This window comes from Plasmodium yoelii (genome assembly GCF_900002385.2).
Source record: "Plasmodium yoelii strain 17X genome assembly, chromosome: 10".
Lineage (NCBI taxonomy): Eukaryota > Apicomplexa > Aconoidasida > Haemosporida > Plasmodiidae > Plasmodium > Plasmodium yoelii.
The window spans coordinates 201678-226855 of NC_036182.2; the positions used below are offsets into that span (position 1 = coordinate 201678).

At 23.0% G+C, this 25178-nt stretch overlaps 5 protein-coding genes across 5 annotated transcripts; 1 reads left to right on the plus strand and 4 right to left on the minus strand.

The window, feature by feature from the left end:
- Positions 1-29: 29 nt before the first annotated feature.
- PY17X_1002700 (conserved Plasmodium protein, unknown function) lies at positions 30-2529 on the minus strand (the record flags this gene model as incomplete). The annotated part of the gene is made up of 2 exons (XM_725234.1): positions 30-1942; positions 2082-2529. The coding sequence occupies 2 exons, from the start codon at positions 2527-2529 to the stop codon at positions 30-32; spliced, it is 2361 nt and encodes a 786-aa protein (XP_730327.1).
- A 5024-nt stretch (positions 2530-7553) lies between these two features.
- Positions 7554-10421, minus strand: PY17X_1002800 (pre-mRNA-splicing factor CLF1, putative; the record flags this gene model as incomplete). Its single annotated transcript, XM_022956155.1, has 6 exons — positions 7554-7727; positions 7847-8146; positions 8350-8448; positions 8566-8673; positions 8775-10178; positions 10395-10421. The coding sequence occupies 6 exons, from the start codon at positions 10419-10421 to the stop codon at positions 7554-7556; spliced, it is 2112 nt and encodes a 703-aa protein (XP_022813240.1).
- Positions 10422-13278: 2857 nt separating this feature from the next.
- PY17X_1002900 (alpha/beta hydrolase, putative) lies at positions 13279-15423 on the minus strand (the record flags this gene model as incomplete). Its single annotated transcript, XM_725236.1, has 1 exon — positions 13279-15423. One exon carries the CDS (start codon positions 15421-15423, stop codon positions 13279-13281), a length of 2145 nt encoding a protein of 714 aa, XP_730329.1.
- A 4596-nt stretch (positions 15424-20019) lies between these two features.
- PY17X_1003000 (SET domain protein, putative) lies at positions 20020-23528 on the plus strand (the record flags this gene model as incomplete). Its single annotated transcript, XM_022956157.1, has 2 exons — positions 20020-20301; positions 20442-23528. 2 exons carry the CDS (start codon positions 20020-20022, stop codon positions 23526-23528), a joined length of 3369 nt encoding a protein of 1122 aa, XP_022813241.1.
- A 586-nt stretch (positions 23529-24114) lies between these two features.
- PY17X_1003100 (conserved Plasmodium protein, unknown function) lies at positions 24115-24677 on the minus strand (the record flags this gene model as incomplete). Its single annotated transcript, XM_723992.1, has 2 exons — positions 24115-24309; positions 24594-24677. 2 exons carry the CDS (start codon positions 24675-24677, stop codon positions 24115-24117), a joined length of 279 nt encoding a protein of 92 aa, XP_729085.1.
- Positions 24678-25178: the final 501 nt, after the last annotated feature.

Below are 25178 nucleotides of genomic sequence, written 5' to 3' on the forward strand. Positions count from 1 at the left end.
TTTTCATTTTCATCTCATCATTAACATAGTTATGGCATTTTTCTCCCCTTTGAAACACGCGTGCTCCTCTTTGATAATTGATTTTTTTTATAATTGCAATTTTTCGAAGATTTTTTCCCGTTATTTCCATTTTCTATATCATATTCTTCGTTACTGTATCTTCTTTTCCTCTGTTTAACAGTCGAACCATTGTAACATTTATTTGTATTATCGTCTTTTTCTAATTTTCTTCTTTTTATATTATTTTTAAATTCATTTATTATATTATACATAGTATCCAATTTCTCCATTAATTTATTATATGTAGTTTTGTCGCTTTTTTTTAGTTTACTCAAAAATACATCATTTCCATTTTCCATCAAATTTGTATATATGTTATCATTAGGTATAAACATATTATTTCTTAAAAATTGATATATATTCTCTATACTATTTTTATTTTCATTTTCTTTTGAATAATCATCTTTTATATTTTTTTTATAAAAATCTTTATAAACATTAATTTCATTGTATAATACTTCTTGTATATTTTGTAAATACAAAGATTCTTTATTTTTTGAAATATCATCACAGTTCTGACATATCTCATCACTATTATGAAGTGCTCCAGAATTTATGTTGTCGTCTCCTTGTTCAATTTGTACATTAATATCTTCATTCATACCATTAAAACCTCCTTTATATAACTCCTCGTTGCAATTGTTTCTATTTATCGTATTTTCGTATTTTTTTATTGCCTGATCATTTGAATTACTAGAGGACAAATAAAGTTCATCCTCTTCAATTATAGTATTGAGAGCAACTAAGTTTGACGAAAGATCTACAAACTTATTTTTATCATTATAAAAATTTGAATAACTTGTAGCAGTTGTAAATGAACTAGAAATCATATTACTCGGAAAATTACTATCCCCAGGATCAACTAAAGAAACAGGTTCTATAGTTGTAGCGCTAGTTGTTGCATCTGATTTGTTGCTATTCATTTTAACCAAATTGCTATTGCTAAGATTAATTTCTTTTACCTCGAAAAATGTGGATTTATCACTTTCGTTAGATTTATTTAAGTTTTCAATATTATCTATACTTTTATTATTCATTTTTCTAACATTTTTTAAATCATAAAAATTGTCTAGATTCATATTCTTATTATTATCATTAAAGTTTGTGTAATAACTATATCCATCGCAATTAACTCCATTTAAGGGACAATTGTTATTAATGGCATTATTGCCATAACATTCATATCCATTATCATCGTCAAATTCTCCTAATTCAGTGTTATATTTTTTCTCTATGTTATTTTTTAGCATTTGGAAAATAATCTTTTCATTTTGTTCTTTAACATGCTCGTCATTTTTTATATCATCAATAACAAAATCATTTTTAATTTCATAAGACTTACTTATATTTAGTAACATATTGAACACATTTTCTTTTAACATATTTTTTTTATTTAAAAAATTATTAATAATACTATCAATGTCAGAATTATATATATCCATTTCATTATTGTTTATTTTAGTAAATAAATGATTAAAAAATTTTATAGTTAAACTTTCGTAAATACATATAAAATTTAAAACATTGCTTTCTAAATTTGCATTATTTTTTAAACATCCATGATTATTTTCTATATATAATTTCATATCTTTTGATAAGATGCTCTCATTTTTCAATATTGGAATTTTATTTAAACTTATATAACCTTTATAGTAATCATCGACTGTTAAATTGTTTTCATTTTCTTCAACAAATTTATATAATATACATTCGTATTTAAATAATATATTTAAATCATTACAGTATATTATATTAAAATAATGATTGATAATCTTTATATACGAACTTTTACTACAACAAACACGCATGAAAAAATTAAGGTTAGCAATCAACTTACTTTTCTTCGCGTTTATGTAGTTTGTGTGGTTCCTCTTTATGGTGTCTAAACATAGAAAAACATTAAAGAGATAAATTTATTATATAATTAAATTAACCATAAAACAAATACTAACAAATAAAAGATGCACCATACATTATAATGACAAGTTCAAATCATATGCGTTTCAAATGTATGTAATTACCTTTATTTTCCAGCTTGCTATTATTATTTGTAACATTATTTTTACCACTAATATCTGGATTACCATATATTGTATTATCTAAATTATCATAATATTTTTTCTTATTAGTTTTATTTGCTTTCTTACGATTTTTCGTAATATTTTGGGTATCTTTTTTCTTATTGTGAGTTCCCATATTTTTTTTATCATTTAGTGCTGTATCAAAATTATTCGTATTGGAATTGCTAAGTGTTGTGCTATTAGTATCGATACTTGTGTTACTATTATTTTTATTATTAACTCTGTTTGCATCTACATTATTAGTATCCCTTAATAAATCATCCTTCTTCTTTATTATATAATCAATATCCTTTGCTCCATTCCCATATGCGTATTCATATAAAATAGAATCCTTTACTTTATTCACATTGTAGCAGTTTATCCCCTTTTCTGGATGTGTATGCATCATACTTTATTCAAACGTTTTTGTATGGGGAAATAATAAAATAGGGATAACAACCAGATAAAATAGTTATATAAAATACTAAATAAAAAGGCAAATAAACGAAACATACAATATTTGCATCGATAAATGCGTATATCAAATACAAAAAAATTTATAATATATATATTCCAATAAGAATAACGATAAGTGTAAAATTATTTTTAATATATAAAAAGAAACATCAAAAAAAGAAAACAGATACAATTAAGAAAATAAAAATAGTGGAATAAAACCGGAATCCATAAGAGCCAAAAATTGACCTTTTGTGCAATTAAAAAAAATACAAAATATATATATATTTTTTAATATGATTATGCATAACTAAATAATAGTTATATACACCATTGTATATATCAATACGTAAATATATGGGTAGACATATTAGTTATTTTCATAAACCAATAACACTTGGTTAATTGATAGGAATAACAGATACACATAAATATTACTATATATATGATGTAGTTATGTAAAAGTAATAAAATTTTGGTTATATTTATATTTTCCTATTTTTATTAAAAAGTTGCATAAATGATAAAAGATAAATGGTCTCCAACAAAGCAAATGTTCAAATATTCATATACTATATACATATATTATGTAGCCAATTGAATATATTAGTGATATGCACATACATATATATACTACCTTACACATCTATGTATGAACACGTGTTTTAATAATACACGCATATACACTTTTACTAATATTCATTAAAAAAATGCGAAAATAGCTTCAAGTATTCATATACATATTATATGAATACAAACAAAGTATATATAATCATTTATAAACATATAACATTATATACATAAAAAAGGCTAATAAAATAAGATGGAAAATAAAAGGGCAATAAATTAAACCATGGATCATGCTAAAACATTATTTTTGACGGATGATGAATACAATTGAAAAATAATTTTTTATTTCAAAAAGAATGAAACAAAATATAAGTTCCAATGTAAATAAAAATAAAGACAAATGATTAAGCAAATTTGCTAAACATATCAGTCAGATTGTGTCAGGACGTTGCTTTTTTTTTCTTTTTTTTACATATAAATTTTATGTAATATACAAAAAAAATATACAGAATGCTTCTTCTCCATTACAAAATTTTTAACTATTTTCACATAGCATGCAATGCTAGTTAGTTAACTAATATAAAAGAAAAAGGGAATAAATCAAAAAACGGAAAGGTGAAGTGTAATAATTAAAATAATAAATTAAAAAAATTAATACACATATATACATGACATAATTACATTTGGCTTGATACTAAATCTATATTACGATTCGCTACTATTTATCCTACTTTACAAGCATCATAATAAATATTTTATACACATTTATATAGGCACTAATATCATATATTTCTATATATTAAACTTATTGTAAAATAAATAGTTTTATGCATTATTATGAAAAATATACACTATTTAAATAAGAAGTATGATGTATAAATGGAGAAAAAATGAATAAAAATTTGACATAACCAAAAAAAATTTATTCATAAAATTTATAAACAGTAACACAAAAAATCGTAATTAAATAATTGTATTGGATAAAAAATGTGTATATGAATATAATAATGTGAGAAAATTAAATAAAATAGTAGGAATTATTTTTCCTTTTTCTTACATATAAGTCTGCAAAATGTGTATAAATAATATATACTTAAACATTAAAATTTTTTACACTTCTATAGAATATATATATTTTTTTTTATAGTATATATGCATACTTAATACAGATATGCACACGCACATATATTAATGCACATGCTTTGTAAAAAAAAAAAAAAAACAACTGTTGAAAAAAAACTCAGCAATGTATGATAAAATGTAAAATTATTAAACCATAGAAAATGCTCATAAATTTATAAAAAATTAAAAGGTTTCGTTTTTTAATACGAAGGGATGATCTCAAAAAAAAAAAATATAATTATTTGTAAATATTATTTATAAACATTTACATGGTACAATTCATATATATATTCAAGTATTTATATAAATGCTTGTGAAATAAATAATTAATCTGAAATTCTATCATAGCAAAAAAATATAATTCATTGCATTAACTTACAAAAATAGGTAGACAAAACAATGTGCTAATTTTATTAAAAAAACATATACACCATAAAAATGCATATAATCATAATTTTTACTGTTACACTTTTTTATTACGCTTTATGGTTTTCTAAAATATTATAAGCGTATTCTTATGCATTCTAAAAACATAAATGAAAGCTGTTAAAATGGAGAGTTCATACAATCTTTCTCATATACTTATGAATATATACATGCGTAAATCTCTTGGTTATAAATTGGGTCAAATTTTTTACAGCATATTAAACTACCACAAAATTGGTAACATATGTTATATATATTTGTATATTTCTATGTATAATATATATCATAACATTTATTAAATTAAGAAAAAATACAATTTATAAAAAATTTTAACAATGTTATCATACGGTAAAATGGTTATACATAAGCATGTATTAACACACGGCAAAAAATTGTCCATAAAATAAATGTATTAACTAAATTATATAAACTAAATAAATTATACATAATAACTAGTGTCCTTCTTTTTGTGTATGCATCTAATATAGCTTCAATCACATAATTCTAAAATATAGTGTATGATACAAAAAAAATTATAATGCGGTTAATTAAAAGTCCGAATAAGAAATGAGTTCGAATAAATGTAAAAATAATTGAAAAAATAAAAATATAAATTATATAAAGCTTGTGTATTTTCTCAATCCAACATTTTCTTATATAAAATATCGTATATACACATAATAAAAAAACATGACATATATAAGCAACCAATATATAAATATTCTCAGAGGTAGTGTATTTCTCAATTCGTGCTATAGTTTCATATGCATATTTATAATATAAAAATATTCAGTCATTTTTACCTATTCATTTTATTTATTTTATTTTTTACTCATGTTATCGATCTAGAATTGCATAATATATATTCATTGACGATGCACATATTTTAACATCCGTCAATAAATATAAATTTATGCACATGCTCATTTTTTTTTATGAACCAAATTATTCTGTCCCTATATATACATAATGCTCAGTTTATAAATATGCTAAAATTCATAAAATTATACCCTCTTTTGCTTTTCAGTATTTATGTTATCCATTTTTTTACCCAAGTATATTATACACATAATACACCCATGCTTATTTTCATTTAATACATTTATAAAAAAAATAATTATACTACACATTTATAATATGAATATACTATGAAATAAATTATATTTCTTTGCCCCCAGTTACCAAAATAATGGTTATAAGGTCAGTATGACGATTTAAAAAAACATCTTTTATTAGTTTTTTTCCTATTAGGTGTTCTTAAAAATGTTATATTTATATTATTGATATAATACATTCAGGTATATCATCATTATTTGTGTAATATTTCTTAAAGAATTATCCATTTCCTTATTTTTTCTCGATGCTCAAAATTTTTTTCATTTTAGATGCCTCGATTTTTTTTTAATAAATACAATAGTAAACTATATACAGTTAAACAAACGCAAAACGCTGTAGTACACAAATATCAACGTGTGTAGTATTGTGTATGATCATACACATTAATACTTTAGCGTTTTTATTATTAATGTATGTATTTGCTATGTCCAAAGATCTATCTAATAATACGAGAACATTTATAGTCATATTTTTTTTACAAATCACAGAAGAAACTTTCAACCTATGATTTTTTTACAATGCATATTCGAATATATAATATGCATATACAATGCGATATAAATACATATTATAATGATAATATAATTCCCACTATAGGTGATATATAGTGTGTATAGCCTTGCCAATTTATCCACCCTCGAAGCTATATTACCACTTTTTTATAATAAAAAATATAACAATATATCCAAACGTGTTCAAAATTATTTTTCAAATTTATATTTTCATTTATGTAGTTATTAATTATTTTGTTTTATGTGTCTCTTTTTAATGGGTTATTATACCATTGAAGGAAACAAAATAAAAAAAATAAATAAATGAATAAATAAAATTTCCGAGTTTCTTTTTTATTCCACGATTTTCCTATAATTTACAAATGGATGAAATTCATATATACATTTTTTTTCTCATCACATTTAATATACACATCGTTATTTCACTTTGAGCGAATTAAATAAAATTATTTAATACGTTACGGATTTTTGTGCATTTAATTTTGAACGGGAATAAAATTTGGAACTTTAAAAAAAATATTTTTTCGTTATGATTTTTTTTTTGAGTTTAAGTCAATTTTCGGTTAGAAAAACATTAATAATATCGATATCAATACATATTAAGTCATTTTATTCCTTAGTGGTTTTTTAAAAAACGAAAAAATCCATATTTATATATTTGTTTACACAACAAATATTATTCACATGCATATATTCATACTATATAAACATAATAAACATGTACATATTTTTGGCATTATCTATTTTCTATATTCTACCAATTTTTTACATTGAGAAAATGCATAACATAGATATATATATTAATTTCGTATTAAAACTTTTATAATAATTATTTTTTTAATTAATATTTTTTTATAATGTTGCACATTAATGGTTAGGAAGAATGAAACGCATACTAAACATAACACTCTTTAGACTTAAAGATATGGTAATAATAAAGAAACAAATGAAAACATAAAAAATGGATACTGTGCATACACACCTCTATAAATATAGCCATATATGTATTTATACATACGCATTTATACATTGATTAAAAGGGAAAAATAAGAGCATGTATTCACGCAATAAAAAGTAATTCTTTGTGAAAAAGCAAAAAATATATATGCATTTTCGCCTTATTTATTTTCATTAATATTTCCAAATATACAAAAAAATTCATACTGGATGGATGTTACTTTTTTCTTCGTTTTTATTTTCTTTAACAATTTTATTATTTACTTTTGATGGATTATATTTCTTGGGATATTTCTTTATCATTTTTTTGTTCCTTTTCTATCTTTTCCTTTTCTATTTTTTCCTTTTCTATCTTTTCCTTTTCCATCTTTTCCTTTTCCATCTTTTCCTTTTCGTGTTGTTCCATCATCTTTTTCCACTCCATGGCCTTTTGTAATATCTTCATGTTCTGTTGGAGGAAAACAAAAAGTGTATATACAATATGCATGTATATGGGCGCATAATATGCTGGTGTAATAAATGGTTTATTTTCATGTTTTTGTATTTTTTCTTATATTTTTCCTTTACCTGTGATTGCGCTTTGTCGTCGGGGAAGACGTAAGTGATAAACTCCTCTACCACTTCGTCGTCATTGCTTTTAATTATTTTTTTCTTCTTTACTTTTTTTGGTAACCTTTTTAAGGTTTTCTCTATAATTTCATTATCCCCATGATCCTTTTCAATTTCATATAAAAAGTTTAACAATATTGATCTTTCATTTGTTAGTTCATTTTTTTTGCAAAATTCAATTCCATTCTCCAGTATTTCTCTACATTTGCTTATATTGTCCAAATATACATACTGAAACTCTGCATAACTTTTGTATACCTAGAAAAAGAAAAAAGCAAACAAAAATATATAAAATAGTAAAATATAATACACTGGGGAATAAACAACTTCCCCAATTTTTTTAAGAAATAAGGAACACCCTAATAAACTATAAATGACGATATAATAGTAAAAAGAGACGTTTTTTTTTCATGTCCCTTTTATTTCCATTTCCTTTTTCATCGATGATGATTCATCCTTACCTTATAATGCTGTGTAATATTAAGCAATCTTTCGTAAAGTTTACTTGCATTTTCGTATTCTTGCAAGTTTATTTCAAGGTCGATATAGGTTTTCCATATCTGTGAACAAAATATAAAATTTAAACTGAATTTATGTCATACTCAAAAAATATTAATTTATTTGAATTTATATAACGATGTAGACAAATTCCATTTTTATTATTCACACAAAAGTACCAATTCTGGAAGTTTCATATCATCTATATGTATCGCTATTTCAGCGATTTGACGGGCTCGTTCAATCTCATCCAAGGATAGTTCGAAATTTATCATGGCAATCCAGGCCTGTGATGGAAAATCCAAAAAAAATATATATATAAAAATACAAATATATGCGAATCGATAACATTAATGGATTGTAGGTTGATTCATAAAATGACCCTTACCTTCGAGTTAAATGGAAAGGTTTCCACATATTTGGAGTAAATAGTTCTACACTCTTTGACATTACCAAGGCGCAATTCCATGTCACAATACTCTTGGAATATTTTTTCATTTTTTACATTTTCAATAGCATGATTAAATATAGCTCGAACTTTATCAATGTCCATTTGTCTGATTTCAAAATTTGCATAAAGTATATAAATTTTTTTAAATGTAAAATTTTGCTTGCTAAGTATTTTAAATATATTGCTATAAACCTTTCGAGCTCGATCTATATTATCTGCATATAATTCTTCAAAAACGGAATAATTAATCCATAAATATATATAACGTTTCCAATATTTTTTAGTACATATTTGTGGTATTATACTTATAGCTCTTTCGTATAATTCTCTTATCCGTATTATCGATTTCTCTTTATTTATTAAGTTAATATTTTGTTCTTCTAATTTTATATAATTAAACCAAATGTCATAATCATTAGGAGTTTTTTTTAGTGCTTCTTCAAAATGTATCCTTTCATTATATAACAATGTTTGATCTAATTCTTCTTTTTCAGAATATTTTTTTTGAAACTGTAAAAAATTTTTATATAAGATATCACTATTTTCACGTGGTAATCTTTTTAATGCTTCTATATATATTTTTCGACATCTTTCATATTCATTATTTTCTTCCTCAAATTTAGAAAAATGTATATAAAAATGTTGATCTAAAAATTGAGATGGCAATAATTCAATACATTTTTCATAACATGCTCTAGCTCTACTAATATTTTTATATTTCTTTTCAAATTTTATAAATCTATAAAAACACTCTAATTTAGGTATATTAACAATAAGTTTTTCAAAAATTTCTCGGCATTTATTTATTTCTTTACATCGCTCTTCAAAATTTATATAACATAAAAAAGCAGTTTCATCAATTTTCCACTTAACCCAACGCTCATATATATTTCTAGCATTAACAAAATTATTTAAAATTTCTTCTAAATGTGCATATTTTTTCCAAAATATATTTTCTAAAGGTAATAATAAAACCACTCTTTCCAATAAATTCCTAGCACTATTAATATTTTTATTTGTTAATTCTACTTCTATATATTTCAACCATAAATTTTTATTTGTGTAATCAATGTTCAACGCTCTTTCAAAAATAGATCTACATCTTTTTATATCTTTTTGTTTAATTTCCCATAACGCATATTTTATATATGTATTTATTAAATATCTTCTTTTTCTTATCGAGTCTTCAAATTCTTTTCGTTTAGAAATTTTATATTCATTTAGCTCATCTTCATCTATTAAATTATAATTTACTTTTTTCTCAACCTCTTCAAAGTCTAATGCTTCTTTAATGAGTTGCTCCGCCGTAATTTGCACATCTGCGGCGTTTTTATTCTTGACCTGATGAAAAAAAAGAAAGTTGTAATATGGATACACAATTTTTGTGATAAAATGCAATACATAGTCGAAACATGATAAATAAGTTTCTTTCCCTCCCCCCAAAACACAGTATATAACGCAAGTATTAATATACGATATCTTCATGTGATATGCATAAAAATTTATAGAGGATGTGTCCTTTTCATCATTCGTAAGATTTTTCGATTAATTTCTTACCTGAATGTTTTTACTGTTTGTATACATATTGCTCTTAGGGTTCGAAGTAGTTTATTTCCTTACTACATATTTTGTTTCCCGTTTTTAGTTAAAAGAATAGAAAAGGAGAAAAATATAACCTATTATAAAATATATAAAAAATATATTTTCGTATTCTGCAATAACTGCATTTTTATTTTTTCCCTCGTCAAATTTCGCAAGTTCAAACTGAACCTTTTTACGAAAAATTTGCATATGGGAAATGCCAAAAAAGCAGTAAACAAAATCACGAATAAAAACAATAAACAAATTATTAGCGCATCATTTTTAAGGCTATTTTTTTTGTGAGCAAACAAACAAAAAATTATATATAATATTTAGCTATGCTCAAAATATTTTGCTATTTCATTATTCCTTTTTTTTGTTCTTTCATTCTACTATTTTTCATTTTGTAAATTTATCAAAATAATTAATCACTGAAAAAAAAAATATATACATAATATATTTTCCACTGGAACGATAACTTCCATAATATTTTCATCAAATAAAAAAGTTATTCCAAAAAATATTTACCCATCATTGGCAAAAAAAACGTTACAAAATTTTGAATTCAGCTAAACAGCTATCAGCAATTTTTGCTATAAACTTAATTTGTGAATTTTCTGTTATTATCTATTAATTTTTTTTTTTTTCACAAATTACTATAAAAAACTATTTATAATAAAATGGCAAAGATGTTCTGATTTGAATAAAATAGAAAATTTTAGCTATGTGAAAATAAAAATAAAAAATGGAAAACAAACATAATTATCCTCTATTCCGCATTATTCATAACAGCGTTTCAAGAGGTAATTAATTTATGGAATACAACAATTTCTAAGAAAGTTTCGTGATAAAATATACCACAATAAAAGTGTGCGTATGTTCATATTTGGAAGTATACTACATATATTATTACAATTTCTTATTATTTTATAGATATTTTGCTTCTTAAATATGGACATTATGTATTCCATTTAGAATAAACAATGTTGATATTATTACCCCCAATATGAATACAATTATTGCATTATTTTTCTTTTTTTTTCATCTTTCTATTCATTATAGAATATTTATTTCCATAAAAAATAGATATTACCTTCACTATTCCCCCTTCTTACAAATAAGCATTCTTATTATATTTAAAAATAAAAAGTTCAATAAAGTATATACATTCTGACACTAAATATATGCACACGTTTAATTTGCCTTTAGTTGACGTCTTTGAGCATTTTACGCTGCCAACTATTCGCTTACCTTTAACAAATAAAAGTAAAAACGCTTTTAATAAAAGTTGGTTCAAATAATTTATTAAAAAAAGAAAAGAATTAAAAGGAAAGTAGTAAAATAAAGCAGGTAAAACAAAACAATATGAAATTAAATAATGAGATAATGACGTTTCGTAAAAAAATAACATGCCTGCACCAAATACATAACCATTATTATTTTCATAACTATTCATACATATGTATGTGAAAAAAATATAAGGGTATAATTTGACGAGGCATATACAATACTATCCGTCACTCTATAGATGTGCATTAACAAACATTTTTACATTATATTTTTTAATATAACATATATTTGACAAAAAATATTAATAAAAATTTGTATTTTTCTCGAAAAATAGCAAATAAAGAAAAAATCAAATAAAATGCAAATTTTGATAATAATAAGCAATACTTATCAAGGAGATTATTGTGCCACCACATACATACACATATGAGTGGTGCTAAAAATAAATTTGTTTTATTTTTAATTTTCAAAAGGGATAACCGATGATTAGTGGTGTGAATACTCGGTGTAAGCAATTATATCTTCCAACATTCGGAATATAGCATCCTTTTACATTTTTATATCTACATTCCCATGGATACTTATATATACACATGCTGTATATCCACGTTTATATAGCTGTACTTGTAATTCATTGTTTTCCTTTCAAATTATGTAACTCAATTTCGCATATATTTTGGTGATTTCTCTGTTCCCTTTATTCATACACACAAGCTCAAATTTGGACAAAGTTAATTATTTCTTTCTCTAATGCTTCTCCTCATTAAAATATTTACACTCTTGTAAATATTTATCTCTAAAATTAATAAAATCCATATATTAAGAAAATACAAAAAATTAAAAAAAACATATGCATAAAAAAACAAATATTACGAAATTTGCATTTATATTATAACTCATTCGATTATCATCAAATTTAATTTATTTAATTTTCTCCATCAACATATATTTATAGTAGTACAATTTGTTCTCACATTATTTCATGTATACTAACAATATCGCATGCTCTAATAATGTTCAGCTTCTCTTAACCAATCGTAGAATAACCCATAAAAAATAACTACGCGCTTGCGTGTGTTTTCATTATCACTTCCATCAGTTTTGTTTCCATTTCTACAAAAACAACGAGAAAAAACGTAACCCAAATAAAAGATAATTTTTTCCAATTCTCAAAAGTATGCATACCGCGTAACTATGCACACAATAATCATATATCAACATTCAGTTAAAAAAATAAATTATTTTCATATTTGTGTATTTATAATATAAATATTTCTCATGTATGTTTAATATTATATCAATTTTTTATTTGAATTCGAATAATTGGAAAAAATTTTGTTAATACTTTTATCGTTATATTTCTACTAGTAATATAATCTTTATTAGGACATTTGAAATTTTATTATTTTTATCAAAATCTCTTATATCATTACTATGCTTTGCATAAATAAAATCATTAAACGAATTTATTTTATTATTAATATTTTCTTATAAATTTGTATTTTATATTTGAATTTCCATTGTAATTAGGATATCTTCATTCTTAATATATTCTTTGATTATGATTTGATTACTGTTTTTTATTTGAAGATTCCAAAGTATTATTTTCTTGAGAAATGTCAAAAAAATTTGTTTCATTATTCGAAGTTTCATAATATTTACTAACGTTATTATTATTTACTTGAATTTTTCCCTTCAATTTATTTATTTCAATTTTATTATTATTCACATTATCACTCAAACAACATTTAAGATTATCATTCGACGCACCATTTCCACTAATATTACCGCTGGAATTACTTCCACCCTTTTCGTGACTGTTATTTCTACTTTGCTTCCCCTTAGCGATGATTTTCTTATCGCTAGTTACAGACATGTTACTACTTATATTTGATTTGCTTTTTATATTATAAAAATTTGCTATTCCTTCTCTGCTTGATAATTCATCTCTTTTTATAGAACTTATGCTATTACTTACACCATTTGAGATCAATTTTTCTGAACTTTGTGTATTATAATTTTTTAAATTGCTCTTTGCATTTATACTTCTCTTTGGGTTATATATGTAACTGGAACTTCCACTGTTTGCCCCCTTTTTCGATGCAATACTATTGCTATTTACGCCTAAGTTGCCAGAAGCACCATAAATTATTTTATTTTCACCATTATTATTTCTTATTTTACTTTCACTTCTACTAGTGTTACTTCCACTTTTACTAGTGTTACTTCCACTTTTACTAGTGTTACTTCCACTTTTGCTAGTGTTACTTCCACTTTTGCTAGTGTTACTTCCACTTTTATTAGTGTTACTTCCATTTATACTAGTGTTACTTACCCTTATAAAATTATTGTTATTTGTATTTTGGTTTATATTCCTATATTTAGTACATTCATTCGAATTGTTATTATTGGAATTTTCTGTATAATATTTTCTACATATGTCCTTTTGAGATGTGTCATTGATTTTATTTTTACAAAATTGCAGTTTACTATTTTTATTATAATTTTCATTAATAATTTTCTCCCATTTTTTAGCTTTATACAAATGTAGAAGGGATACATTATTATAGAAATATTCTGAAATGTCTTCAAGATTCATATCATCACTTTCATAAAATGTTTTATTCGGGATTCCTTCAGTTTTCCATTCTTCTGGTTCGAATATAGTACTGATACTTGTCACAGATGAATAATGATCGTTCTCGTTACTAATTTTAGTTACATCTTTACTACTTTCTTGGTTTTCTTTAACTGTATTATAATCATTTTCGTTATTTGAAGTTTGTGATGGGTTTAGATTTACTCGGTAAAATGTATTATTACGCTTATTTTCAGGTTTAGTTTTATGATTGGATTTTTGAATTTCACTCATAATACCTTTTAATTTCGTTTTAACACCGTCATTATTATTTAACATATATTTATTTCTTAACTTGTGAATACTTAATTTTGAAATGTCATTTACAATATTATCAATATAACGTGTGTTAGTTTTTAAAATATACATAAATGTAACTATAGATGAATTCAATTCCTTAAAATAAAATCTTTCTATATCATTATGATCAGCTTCTTCAATAAACGTATAATATGTATTTACTTTTACTCTCTTAAGCATGTCCATTGTTCCATGATATGATATCACTCTATCTTTCATACCATGTATAAATAAAATAGGACAGTTAACATTATGTATTTTATCTATATTACAAAATAAATCATAGGGTAATGTGTGTTTTAATCGAAACATCACTCGATGTATTGACGCTATTGGGCATTGAAGTATTAAACCCTTTATATTTTTTTTTGTAGCTATATGTACAGAGGCTGTAGAACCTAAACTTCTACCATATGCTATTATTTTTTCTGATGGAATAGATAATGATGTAATCATATAATCATATACCGCTTCTACATCATTATATATATGCTCTTCATTAGGATATCCTGTACTATGACCATACCCACTATAGTCATACATAAACATATTTACTTTTATATACTTAGAATATCTATCATAATATTCTACAATATCACCTATATCTTCTGCATTACCATGACTAAACAATATTGTCATGTCTGCATGATTGTTTAAATAAAAACCGCATATAATACTTTCATGTTTTGTTTTTATAAAATGTAAATTTTTATTGTTTTTTGCATAACTCGGTGGATGTGGGCGAAAGATAAAATGATTTAGTAGCGCATTACCCATTATACCTTCTCTTAATTACCTATTATCTTTCGTATAACTTGTATAATAACAATTGGAAAATTCACCAACTCATAAATTACTGTCTATTTTAATAAACTTCTAATATAATATATTGGTGAATTATTTTTCTTTTCGTTTTTCAAATAAAAAAGGATGTAAATATATACATATAATAATCAAATATTAAATATTAAAACATAATGAAAATTTACAAAATACACTATGTAGTCACCCTGCGCGTTTATTTTAAACTACATATATAATACTGTATATATATGCACACTAATTCTAATGTACACGTATAATGAATATGCTATCAGTTTTACCATAGAAAATGTAAAAAAAAATTTATGTAAAACTACAAATTTAAAAATACAGTTTCCATACAATATATATATATATACTAAAAAATGGACATTACGTATATAATATATGCATGCACGTATAAAAATTATAATAATAAATTGTGTACAAATATATAAATGCAATATACATATATTTTTTAATTAAATTCCGATATACAAAAAAAGCAATGAAAAAAATTAATAATAATAAAGCAAATAAAAAACACGTTTCAATATTTTCCCAAAAAATTAATAATTTACAAACTTTGTTATAACATTAAATGCAAACTTACATATATATTTTTTTTAATAAAATTTTAAATATTACAAAGAGCAATTTTTATAATAATTTTAAAATGCACAATAACAATACACTGAATATGCATATAATTTAAAGAATTTCTTTACATTGATATAACAATACAAAATAAAGAAATATATATATTATTATTTTACAACGCAATTATGTTTTTTCAACAATGAATTTTGCTATTATATACATGTAACAATGTCAATAGTAACTAATTTTATATATAACGTTATAAAAAATACGAACCACATTCAGTGAAAATGCATCTAAAATAATATATTTTTACCACTATTTTATCCTTTATTTTTCTTTTTATGCCTACAAATTTTGTTTTCATATTCTCTTATATACAAATCCTTCGATTATTTTTAAACCTATACATAATATACATTACTTAAATGCACACAAAACAATATGAATCGCTTCTAGTTTTAGAACTAATTTATAAAAAATATATATTATATTTGGACATAAATATGTATATGTGTTTAGACGTACACGTAATTAAATTATTTTTTTTTAAATGTCTATTTATATAATACAAATAAAAATATATATTTATTTCAAACCACTGTACACACAACATAAAAAAAGTAATAGTAAGAATATACTATAAACATGTATAAACAAATACCAAAATATATAAAAATACAAAGCATACAATTTAAAAAATTATAATAAATTTACATTAAAAACTAATAACCACACAAGAAATTATTGACTATACTTTATTACTATGACAGTATAAAAATTGCAACTATTCATGCATACATATATATAATTATATTACTCTACTTTGAGAGTTGTTTTATTCTCAAAAACAGGCTTGGAAAATATGCTCACAAAACAGTTATATATATATATTTTGGAAATGCATATTACTTGCATTAATATATGAAATAAACAATTATTAATTCATACACAAATTAAAAGGAAACAAATTAAAAAAATATCACAAAATATCATATGCATATACGCACACGTATATATTATTAAAACCTAAGGCTGTCACAAAAATTAATTTAAATATATTATTCCATTACTTATGTATGTCTATGTAATACTAAGCATTTGGATAGGTCTTTTTGCATATGTTTTTATCCGTGAAAGAAAAAATCCAACAGTAAAAAATTACGTCTACTATATACTGTTGTTGTAAATATTTGTTTTATTGTAAAAGAAGAAAATAATGTATAAATTATACATAAGTAGATACATATTTGCACATGTATTATACATGCAGACACACAGGAAAACAAACAAAAATATCGAGTCTTAAAAGCGTGCATATAAAATGATAAATATAATTCAAAAATTTTATAGAAATATTTGTTCGCTCTTCTTTCATTTTAATTATAAAATAACTAAATAAATATATATATTTCCATAATATATTTTTAAACAGTTTTAGCTTAAATTTAGGAATATATACTTAAAAAATAAATAATCATTAATAATTATGAACAAATATAATAATAATTACTGACTCAAATATATCTGAAAAAACGGCATTAAAGGAATATGCATATTTTCACAAAATATATTTTACAACCATGTATATGTATCAAATACTAATATATACAAATGTACGCGAATAAGTCTACATACCAATGAACTAGTTATATATAAAGAAACTTATAGGCTCTAAAAAATAGCATGTAAATATATATGGACATATATGCAATAAATATATATATATTTTTTTAAATATACACTGCAAGTTTCCACTTTAAAAAATTAGCATGAGCCTTTTCCTCGTTTTTTTATTTTTAAAATCTTTAAAAGAACAAAAATCAAACTATATATAAAAAAATATAAATATTTAAGTTTTTTTAAAGTATAAAAAATATGCATTTTTTTTGTAATATATATATATACATATATATAGTATTATACACAAATATATGCAAGGATATTCAAAATTTAACGACTTACATATAACACTTTATAATACAACTATTGTTCATATATGTTTTTTCTTTGTTTATTTAGGTATACATTCATATTATCGAATATAATTAAATATATATAATAAATACAGCTCACTGTTTGATTTTAATATACATTAATATATGTAAACAAATATATAATATGCATATGATGGCTGTAAAATGTATACCACCATATATTTATTTTTATTATTTAAAGTTTTTTTTTTTTCAAGCCTAATTTCATTATTTTTATTTTTTAAAAATAAGTTTCTCACTGCACTGAAAAAAATTCTTTACCATCATTTTTAATACGAATTCTTATTATATATAAACATATAACAACATTGAATATCATTAAATCAATTAATTTCTTTCTTTCACATATTTTCATTTTTTATTGTTTTATAAAGAAAATAAAATTATTTTTTTTGTTTTTTTATTGTATTTTAAAAAATTACATTTATTTTATGTTTACTTATTTATAGACTTAATTAAATTTCATTATAATTATGTGTATGTGTTACATATGCGTATAATATATATAACAACAGAATTGTGCATAATTAAAGCATGTATGAGGATTTATGGAATTACAATATTTGCAATATTTTAAAACTATGTAAATGATACTATTGTTTATGTGAGCACAAAATCATTTATTTCTTCGCATAAATATGTTAAGTATATGAGAACCATATATATAATCCTATGATATAATTAAAGAAAATAGTTTTGTTCATAAAAAAATAAAAGCTTCAATATAAATTTTAAAAATATGGGCATATATGTTCATTAAACATATATATATGTATAACCATACAAATTGGGTGTTATTATTCATAATATCATATTATGGTAGTAAGTATATATGTATTAGCAGTTTTTATTTCTTCATTAGACTCATGATTTTGTTTCTCTTAATAAGAAATCGTATTATTATTTAAATAGCTATTTTTTATGTATTATTAAAACGAAAAATACTATCTAAAAAAGGAATATATGATTTATTTTATAAAGATGTTATTAATTATACAAAGCTGATCAACACTCAAAAAATTAACTATACCTTTTACATACATATATATATGTATTATTCTAATATATTTTTTAATTTTCATCTTTTAAACAATATTTTTTATTCAGTTTTTCTTTAAAAAAAAAGAATTTGCCAGTTTATAATAAAGCATATAAGTATATAGAATCTTATTTTATTTCCCCACATATAGTCTTTTTCACATATAATAATATATAAATAATTGTTGCAAAACATTAAAAAATTTATGTTTATATACATCCTTTTTTGCAAAATAACTGAAATTATAATTTTTAAAATATAAAAGATAGTTATCCTGTATGAAAAAATCTAATATCCATATAAAGGTAATATTGATATATTAAAATCCATTGAATTTACACATTTTATTGCTTATTTTTCACCATTTTATTTTAGTAAAAATTTGTATGTATACATAATTTTAATGATTTATAATATTTTGGCTAGATTATTATGGATATATATGTGCGTGCATATAACACGTTGATTATTCACTTGTATATTTTAGAGATCTTTATTTACGTATATATTTTTTTAATTTATTAAAATATTTTATTGGTAATTCTTATATTATTATACACAACCTTATTATTTTCATTGAACTTTATTATTTCTTGTCCTCTTTGAAGATGTTCTTATTTCTTTTTTATTATTTTAAATATTAAAAAAAATTTAAATTACCTTCTTTTTGCTCATTGTATTTTATTTTTTATTTTCATTATATATATATATTTCAAAAGATCAAAAAAAATTCCCGTACTAGTGAATTTTTGCATTTTTTTTATTATAATTTTTTGATAAAAATGTATAATTCGGTTGTATTTTCGATATGTATATATATTTCTTTCTTCTGAATTCCGTTTGAAAGAAAGAGGAACCCTCTGCGCATTTCCCCATATAAATAAAAACATATATGTATATCTATATATGCATGTGTCATGCTAGATAATTCGAAAAATGAAAAAAAACAAAATAAATATAACCTTTGAAAGTAGTAAAAACACTGATAATGATACGTTTGAAAATATTAACTCTTCTTGCAAAGATTTAGCATCTATAATATGGATTGAAAAAGAAAAATTAGATTCGATCGTTCATATACCATTATATGCAGATCTATCCAAATATTTTGATGATTTAAATAAAAATCCCATAAATCAGGGGAATGACACCTCTATAATATCCAAGGTATATCTATTGTTTGATGATAACAGTTTTAACATAGCACTTGATATATCGGTATGTACTCAAAAAAATAAAATAATAGAAAAAATATTTATATATGCTGATTATTTTCTCCAAACAAATAAGTGCTTTTATTCCTACGCTTTATCCAGTGCCCTATATATTCATTAATTTTTCTTTATCAATGAATGCAGCCTATGTGCGGATATCGAAATAATCATATTCCTCTCCTAATTTACGATCGTTATTACTTCTGGAGTCTTCATTTTTTATTCGAAAAATCTAAGGTAAAAAGACAGAGACTAAATATAAATACAAAATTGGGAATCCAAGATTGTATTAATAAATACAATATATATGACGAATTGGATATGTACACATCCATTTACAATAGCGCTTATAACAAATATGAAAATACAACAGACAATCAGTTTAACAGTTATGAATTAAATAAAAGAAGAAATGAAAATGCTAATAAACATGATAGTAAAAATGGTAATATGTTTAATAACGATCAAATAAAATATTTATATTTAAATGGATTAAAAAATAATAAAAATATTTTAGAAGATAATTCAAATGATATTAATGATGTAAAATGGTATCGCTTAAAAATAAAAATAGAAGAGGCTGGAAAAAAAAATAAAAATACTGATAAATGTAACCAAAAAAAGTCCAGCAATATTAATAGCTTTTCTTGTCTTACTAATGAAAATGAAAATGAAAATTTGAACAAGTTAATCAAAATGCAGAAAAAAAAAGCAACATTTCTTAATCAAAATAAAGTAAAAATGGAAGATACAGAAAATAAAAGTCAAATCATTAATAATAGTAGTTGTAATACTCAAAAAAATGAAAAAAATGGGAATCAAGAAAAACCAATTATCATTAGTGACACAGATAATCATATCTCTATTAATAATAATGCAAAAAGGAAGAAAAGAAAAACATGGTATTATTGTCATAGTAGTAGTAACGATATGACCGATGATGATGATGAAAAACCCGACTCTATAGTTGCTAACCACGAAATTTACATAGAAAACACCAATGAAGTCAATACAGGTGTAAAAGATGGAGAACATAATGAATATTTTGAAACTGATAAATATTGTCGAGAAAATAATTTCAATTGTTCTCATATTGGTCAATCCCAAAACAATATATATGATGCAAATAACGAAATAGACAAATTAAAATGTAGGAATGACGGAAAAGAACTAGATAATAAAAATGATAATGATAATAGCTCAACAAAATTAGAAGGAATGAAAAATCATTGTGTCAATATAGAAGATACTACCATCGAAAATGATACCGAAACACAAAAAGAAAAAAATAAAGAAAATTTAAAAACAAAAAATATTTGTATTAAGGAAAATAACACTAATAAACCGATAAATTTAAACGAAAATACAAAACTTATTTTAGAATCATCCAAATTATATAAATTAGAGAATTATGAATATGTAAATTGTTTTAAAAATATGTTTTATAATAATTTAGAAGATCAACAGAATAAAATTAATAGTCATATATTTAAAAAAAATAAATTAGATAAAGATTGCATCGATATATATATAAATAAAATATTAAAAAATATTTTGGATAAAAAGAAACCACATTTAAATTCTTTATCTAAAAGTTTTGAGCGAATTGAAACTTTATATAAAAACAATTATAAAATATTTATAATTGATGATGAAGATTTTTACACATGTGATAAAAAAGAGCATTTTAAAAACCAAAATTATTTATACGAATTATCAGATCAAACAATTGAAAATGATGTTCAAAATTTTGAAGATAACGATATTTTTAATTACTTTAAAAAATATATACCAACAGAACCCAATGTCGAAAATTTCATTTCGGAATCTCAAGACAACTATCATGCATTTCAGAATGAACGTATTACCACAGAAAATGTTGATATAGAAGGGAAATCCTATTCGAGTTTCAAAGAGGGAATTGATGTTAAAGAGAAATTGAAAACGGAAGGAAATGTCTTATCAAAAGAAGGCATAACAGAGACAAATCACCTAACCCAAAACAGCATTCCTACTGAATTCAACAAAGATTGCAATGATCAGAAACTAGAAGACATATCTGAAAACACAGAACTAGTTACAGATACAGATATTATATTTGCTTTTATTAGCAAAAAACATAAATCCTTAGAAAAAAAACTAAAGCAAGGAGATTATATATATATTAAATTTAATGATACAGGTCATAGTTATGATAAGGTAAAAATATTACCGAAAAAAATTATTATACAAATTTTAATTTATTTGATAAAAAATACTGAAAATATAAAATTAACAACTATTTCTACCTATTCTCCTGACCTCTTGTGGAACATTTCTTTACATTTTAGAAAATATATCATCGATCTAGATATATGTTTTGAAAAATTATATAAATTTTTTTCTGAAAAAAGAGAACAAGAAAATGAAAACGGTGGGAAGAAAGAAGCAAAACAAGGGCTTGCAGATTTTTATGATTCTTGTATTTCTTATTACGGAAAGTCACAAAATAAAAAACAAGACATAGAAATTATGAAATTAAAAGATAGTGTAAATTTTATTGATAAATTTCTTCAAAATATAAATAGCAGAAAAATCGAAAAATTAAAAAAATCCAGGATAGAATATTATGGAAAATATGAATATGATAGAACCATAAACAAATTAAATAAACAACAGCTTATTGATCTATTCATTGATAAAGAAGCTGAAATTAATACCATTCCATTATCTTACTTAAAAGAAAAAAGTAGAAATATTATATATGAAGAAAATCTTAAAATGAATATGTTTGCATGTATAAAAGTTATTTTTGACTCTACAAAAGGTAGATGCATATATGCAGATACACAAATTAATAAATTTGATTTTGTTTTTGAATATGTTGGTGAATTATTAACACATAATGAAGCTATGGAACGAGAGCAAATATATATTAAAAATAAAAAAAAAGGTTGTTACATGTTCTATTTTAAACATGAAAATAAAAGATATTGTATAGATGGAACTGAAGAAAGTATAGACGCGGCTATCAATTATACTAATAAAAAATATTTCTTAAGATCTTTTGCTAGATTAGTAAATCACTCAAAAAAAAACTCAAATTTAATTCCTAAAGTACTAACCGTTGATTTTTTACCCAGACTTTTTTTCATCGCCTCTAGAGACATACAAAAAGGAGAAGAATTGCTAATCGATTATGGTGAGAGAAATCGAGAAATAATTAAAGATAATGAATGGCTTAAGCTATGACCCACAACCGGTTTAAAGGGACACAAAATTTTACCACTCGATTGATTGTGGTATGCTACTTGGAAATCACTTTGTATATCAAAATTTCCTTCTTTCTTTACTTTATCATATAGCATTAATTAAATTGATGCATACATTAATACCCGCTTTATTCATACCTAATTGGGCTAATTTCCTTGTAAAATATGTTGTCATAAATATAAATTATCGTATGTGTTCACACATGCGACATATATGTGTAATTTTTATTTTTATATATATGCTTTTTATTTGACAGATGAAATAGTGGCTCCTTCACCCGATTTCATCCTATACTATTATCATTACATATATATTTTTTTGTCTCTTCTTTTCTTTATCATTTCGGGCAAACGAAATTCATATTTTAAAATTATATTTTTTTTGTTTCGGCAAAATTGCCATTTTCAAAAATCTCCGCATATTTTCGCATATACATATGTATACGTGAATATGTTTATTTTGTGAGCATTTTAATTTCGTTTATATTTATTATCCATAATTAACCAATGTTTATCACCATACTATCATTAAAAAAAGAGATAAAACTAAACAAATGAATATACCCTTATTTGGACTTTGTATCACTTGTCTTCACCATAAAAATTGGGACATTCCCAGTAATTCGAGTATTACTTTGATGATTGTTCTCACTAAAATACTGATCGTATATACTTATTATCGATTCTTTAATGGGGTAATAGTTATTTTGAACAACTTCTGCTGCGCTTATCATAGAATCACGCATGAAAGTTCCACAAAACTATATGTAGAAAATGGGAATAAATATATAGCCATGTATAAAAATTAATACAAATGAGAATCAAACGAATGTGGTGATATAGTAAAACGTATAAACATATATATATGTAGTATAATCTTTTCGAAAAGTTTGATGAAATAAAATAAAACGATTTTTACACGTGATGAAGCCGAGGAAACGACATAAAACACAAAGCATTTCGTCTACTTTCATCATAGCCAACAATTTCTTTTATCACATATTTCATTATATTTATACATATATATTTTTTTTTCTATATTTACTGTTATGGTATCGGAGAAATAGCTGGGCTCCTTCTCTTTTTCCTTTTTTTTTTTTTTCTTTTTCCTGTCTCCTTTTTGTTCCATTTTACAAAATTAATATAAACCGAAAAAGCCAAAATAATATCGCGAATAAGTGATTTATCTGCTGGCGATGCAAAAATATATCAATATCGCAGAGTTAATAATGAACAGAAAATATATATAAAATAGTACACATATAACAATAATAATGAATACATAAATAAATCACACTACAATTAATTTCTTGGTATTAAAAAAAAATAATATTCCACAATAAATCATGAGAAATACCAGACACCATCACCACGAAATATTAAAAAATATTATTAATATAAAAAAAATTATTTTTATAATTTTGTAATTTGAAAAAAATACATTAATTTAATTTTGTCTATCAATTTTAAAAAATAAGTATAACAGTTGTGACTTGTAAAAGAATGAGCGAAAATATATTAGTATAAAAATACAAGTTTACTTTTAAACATCGTTAAAAATTGTTGTATACGTTTTACACTCATGTGCACACAATGTTGTAATGCCATAACGAAATAAGAATTAAAGTGC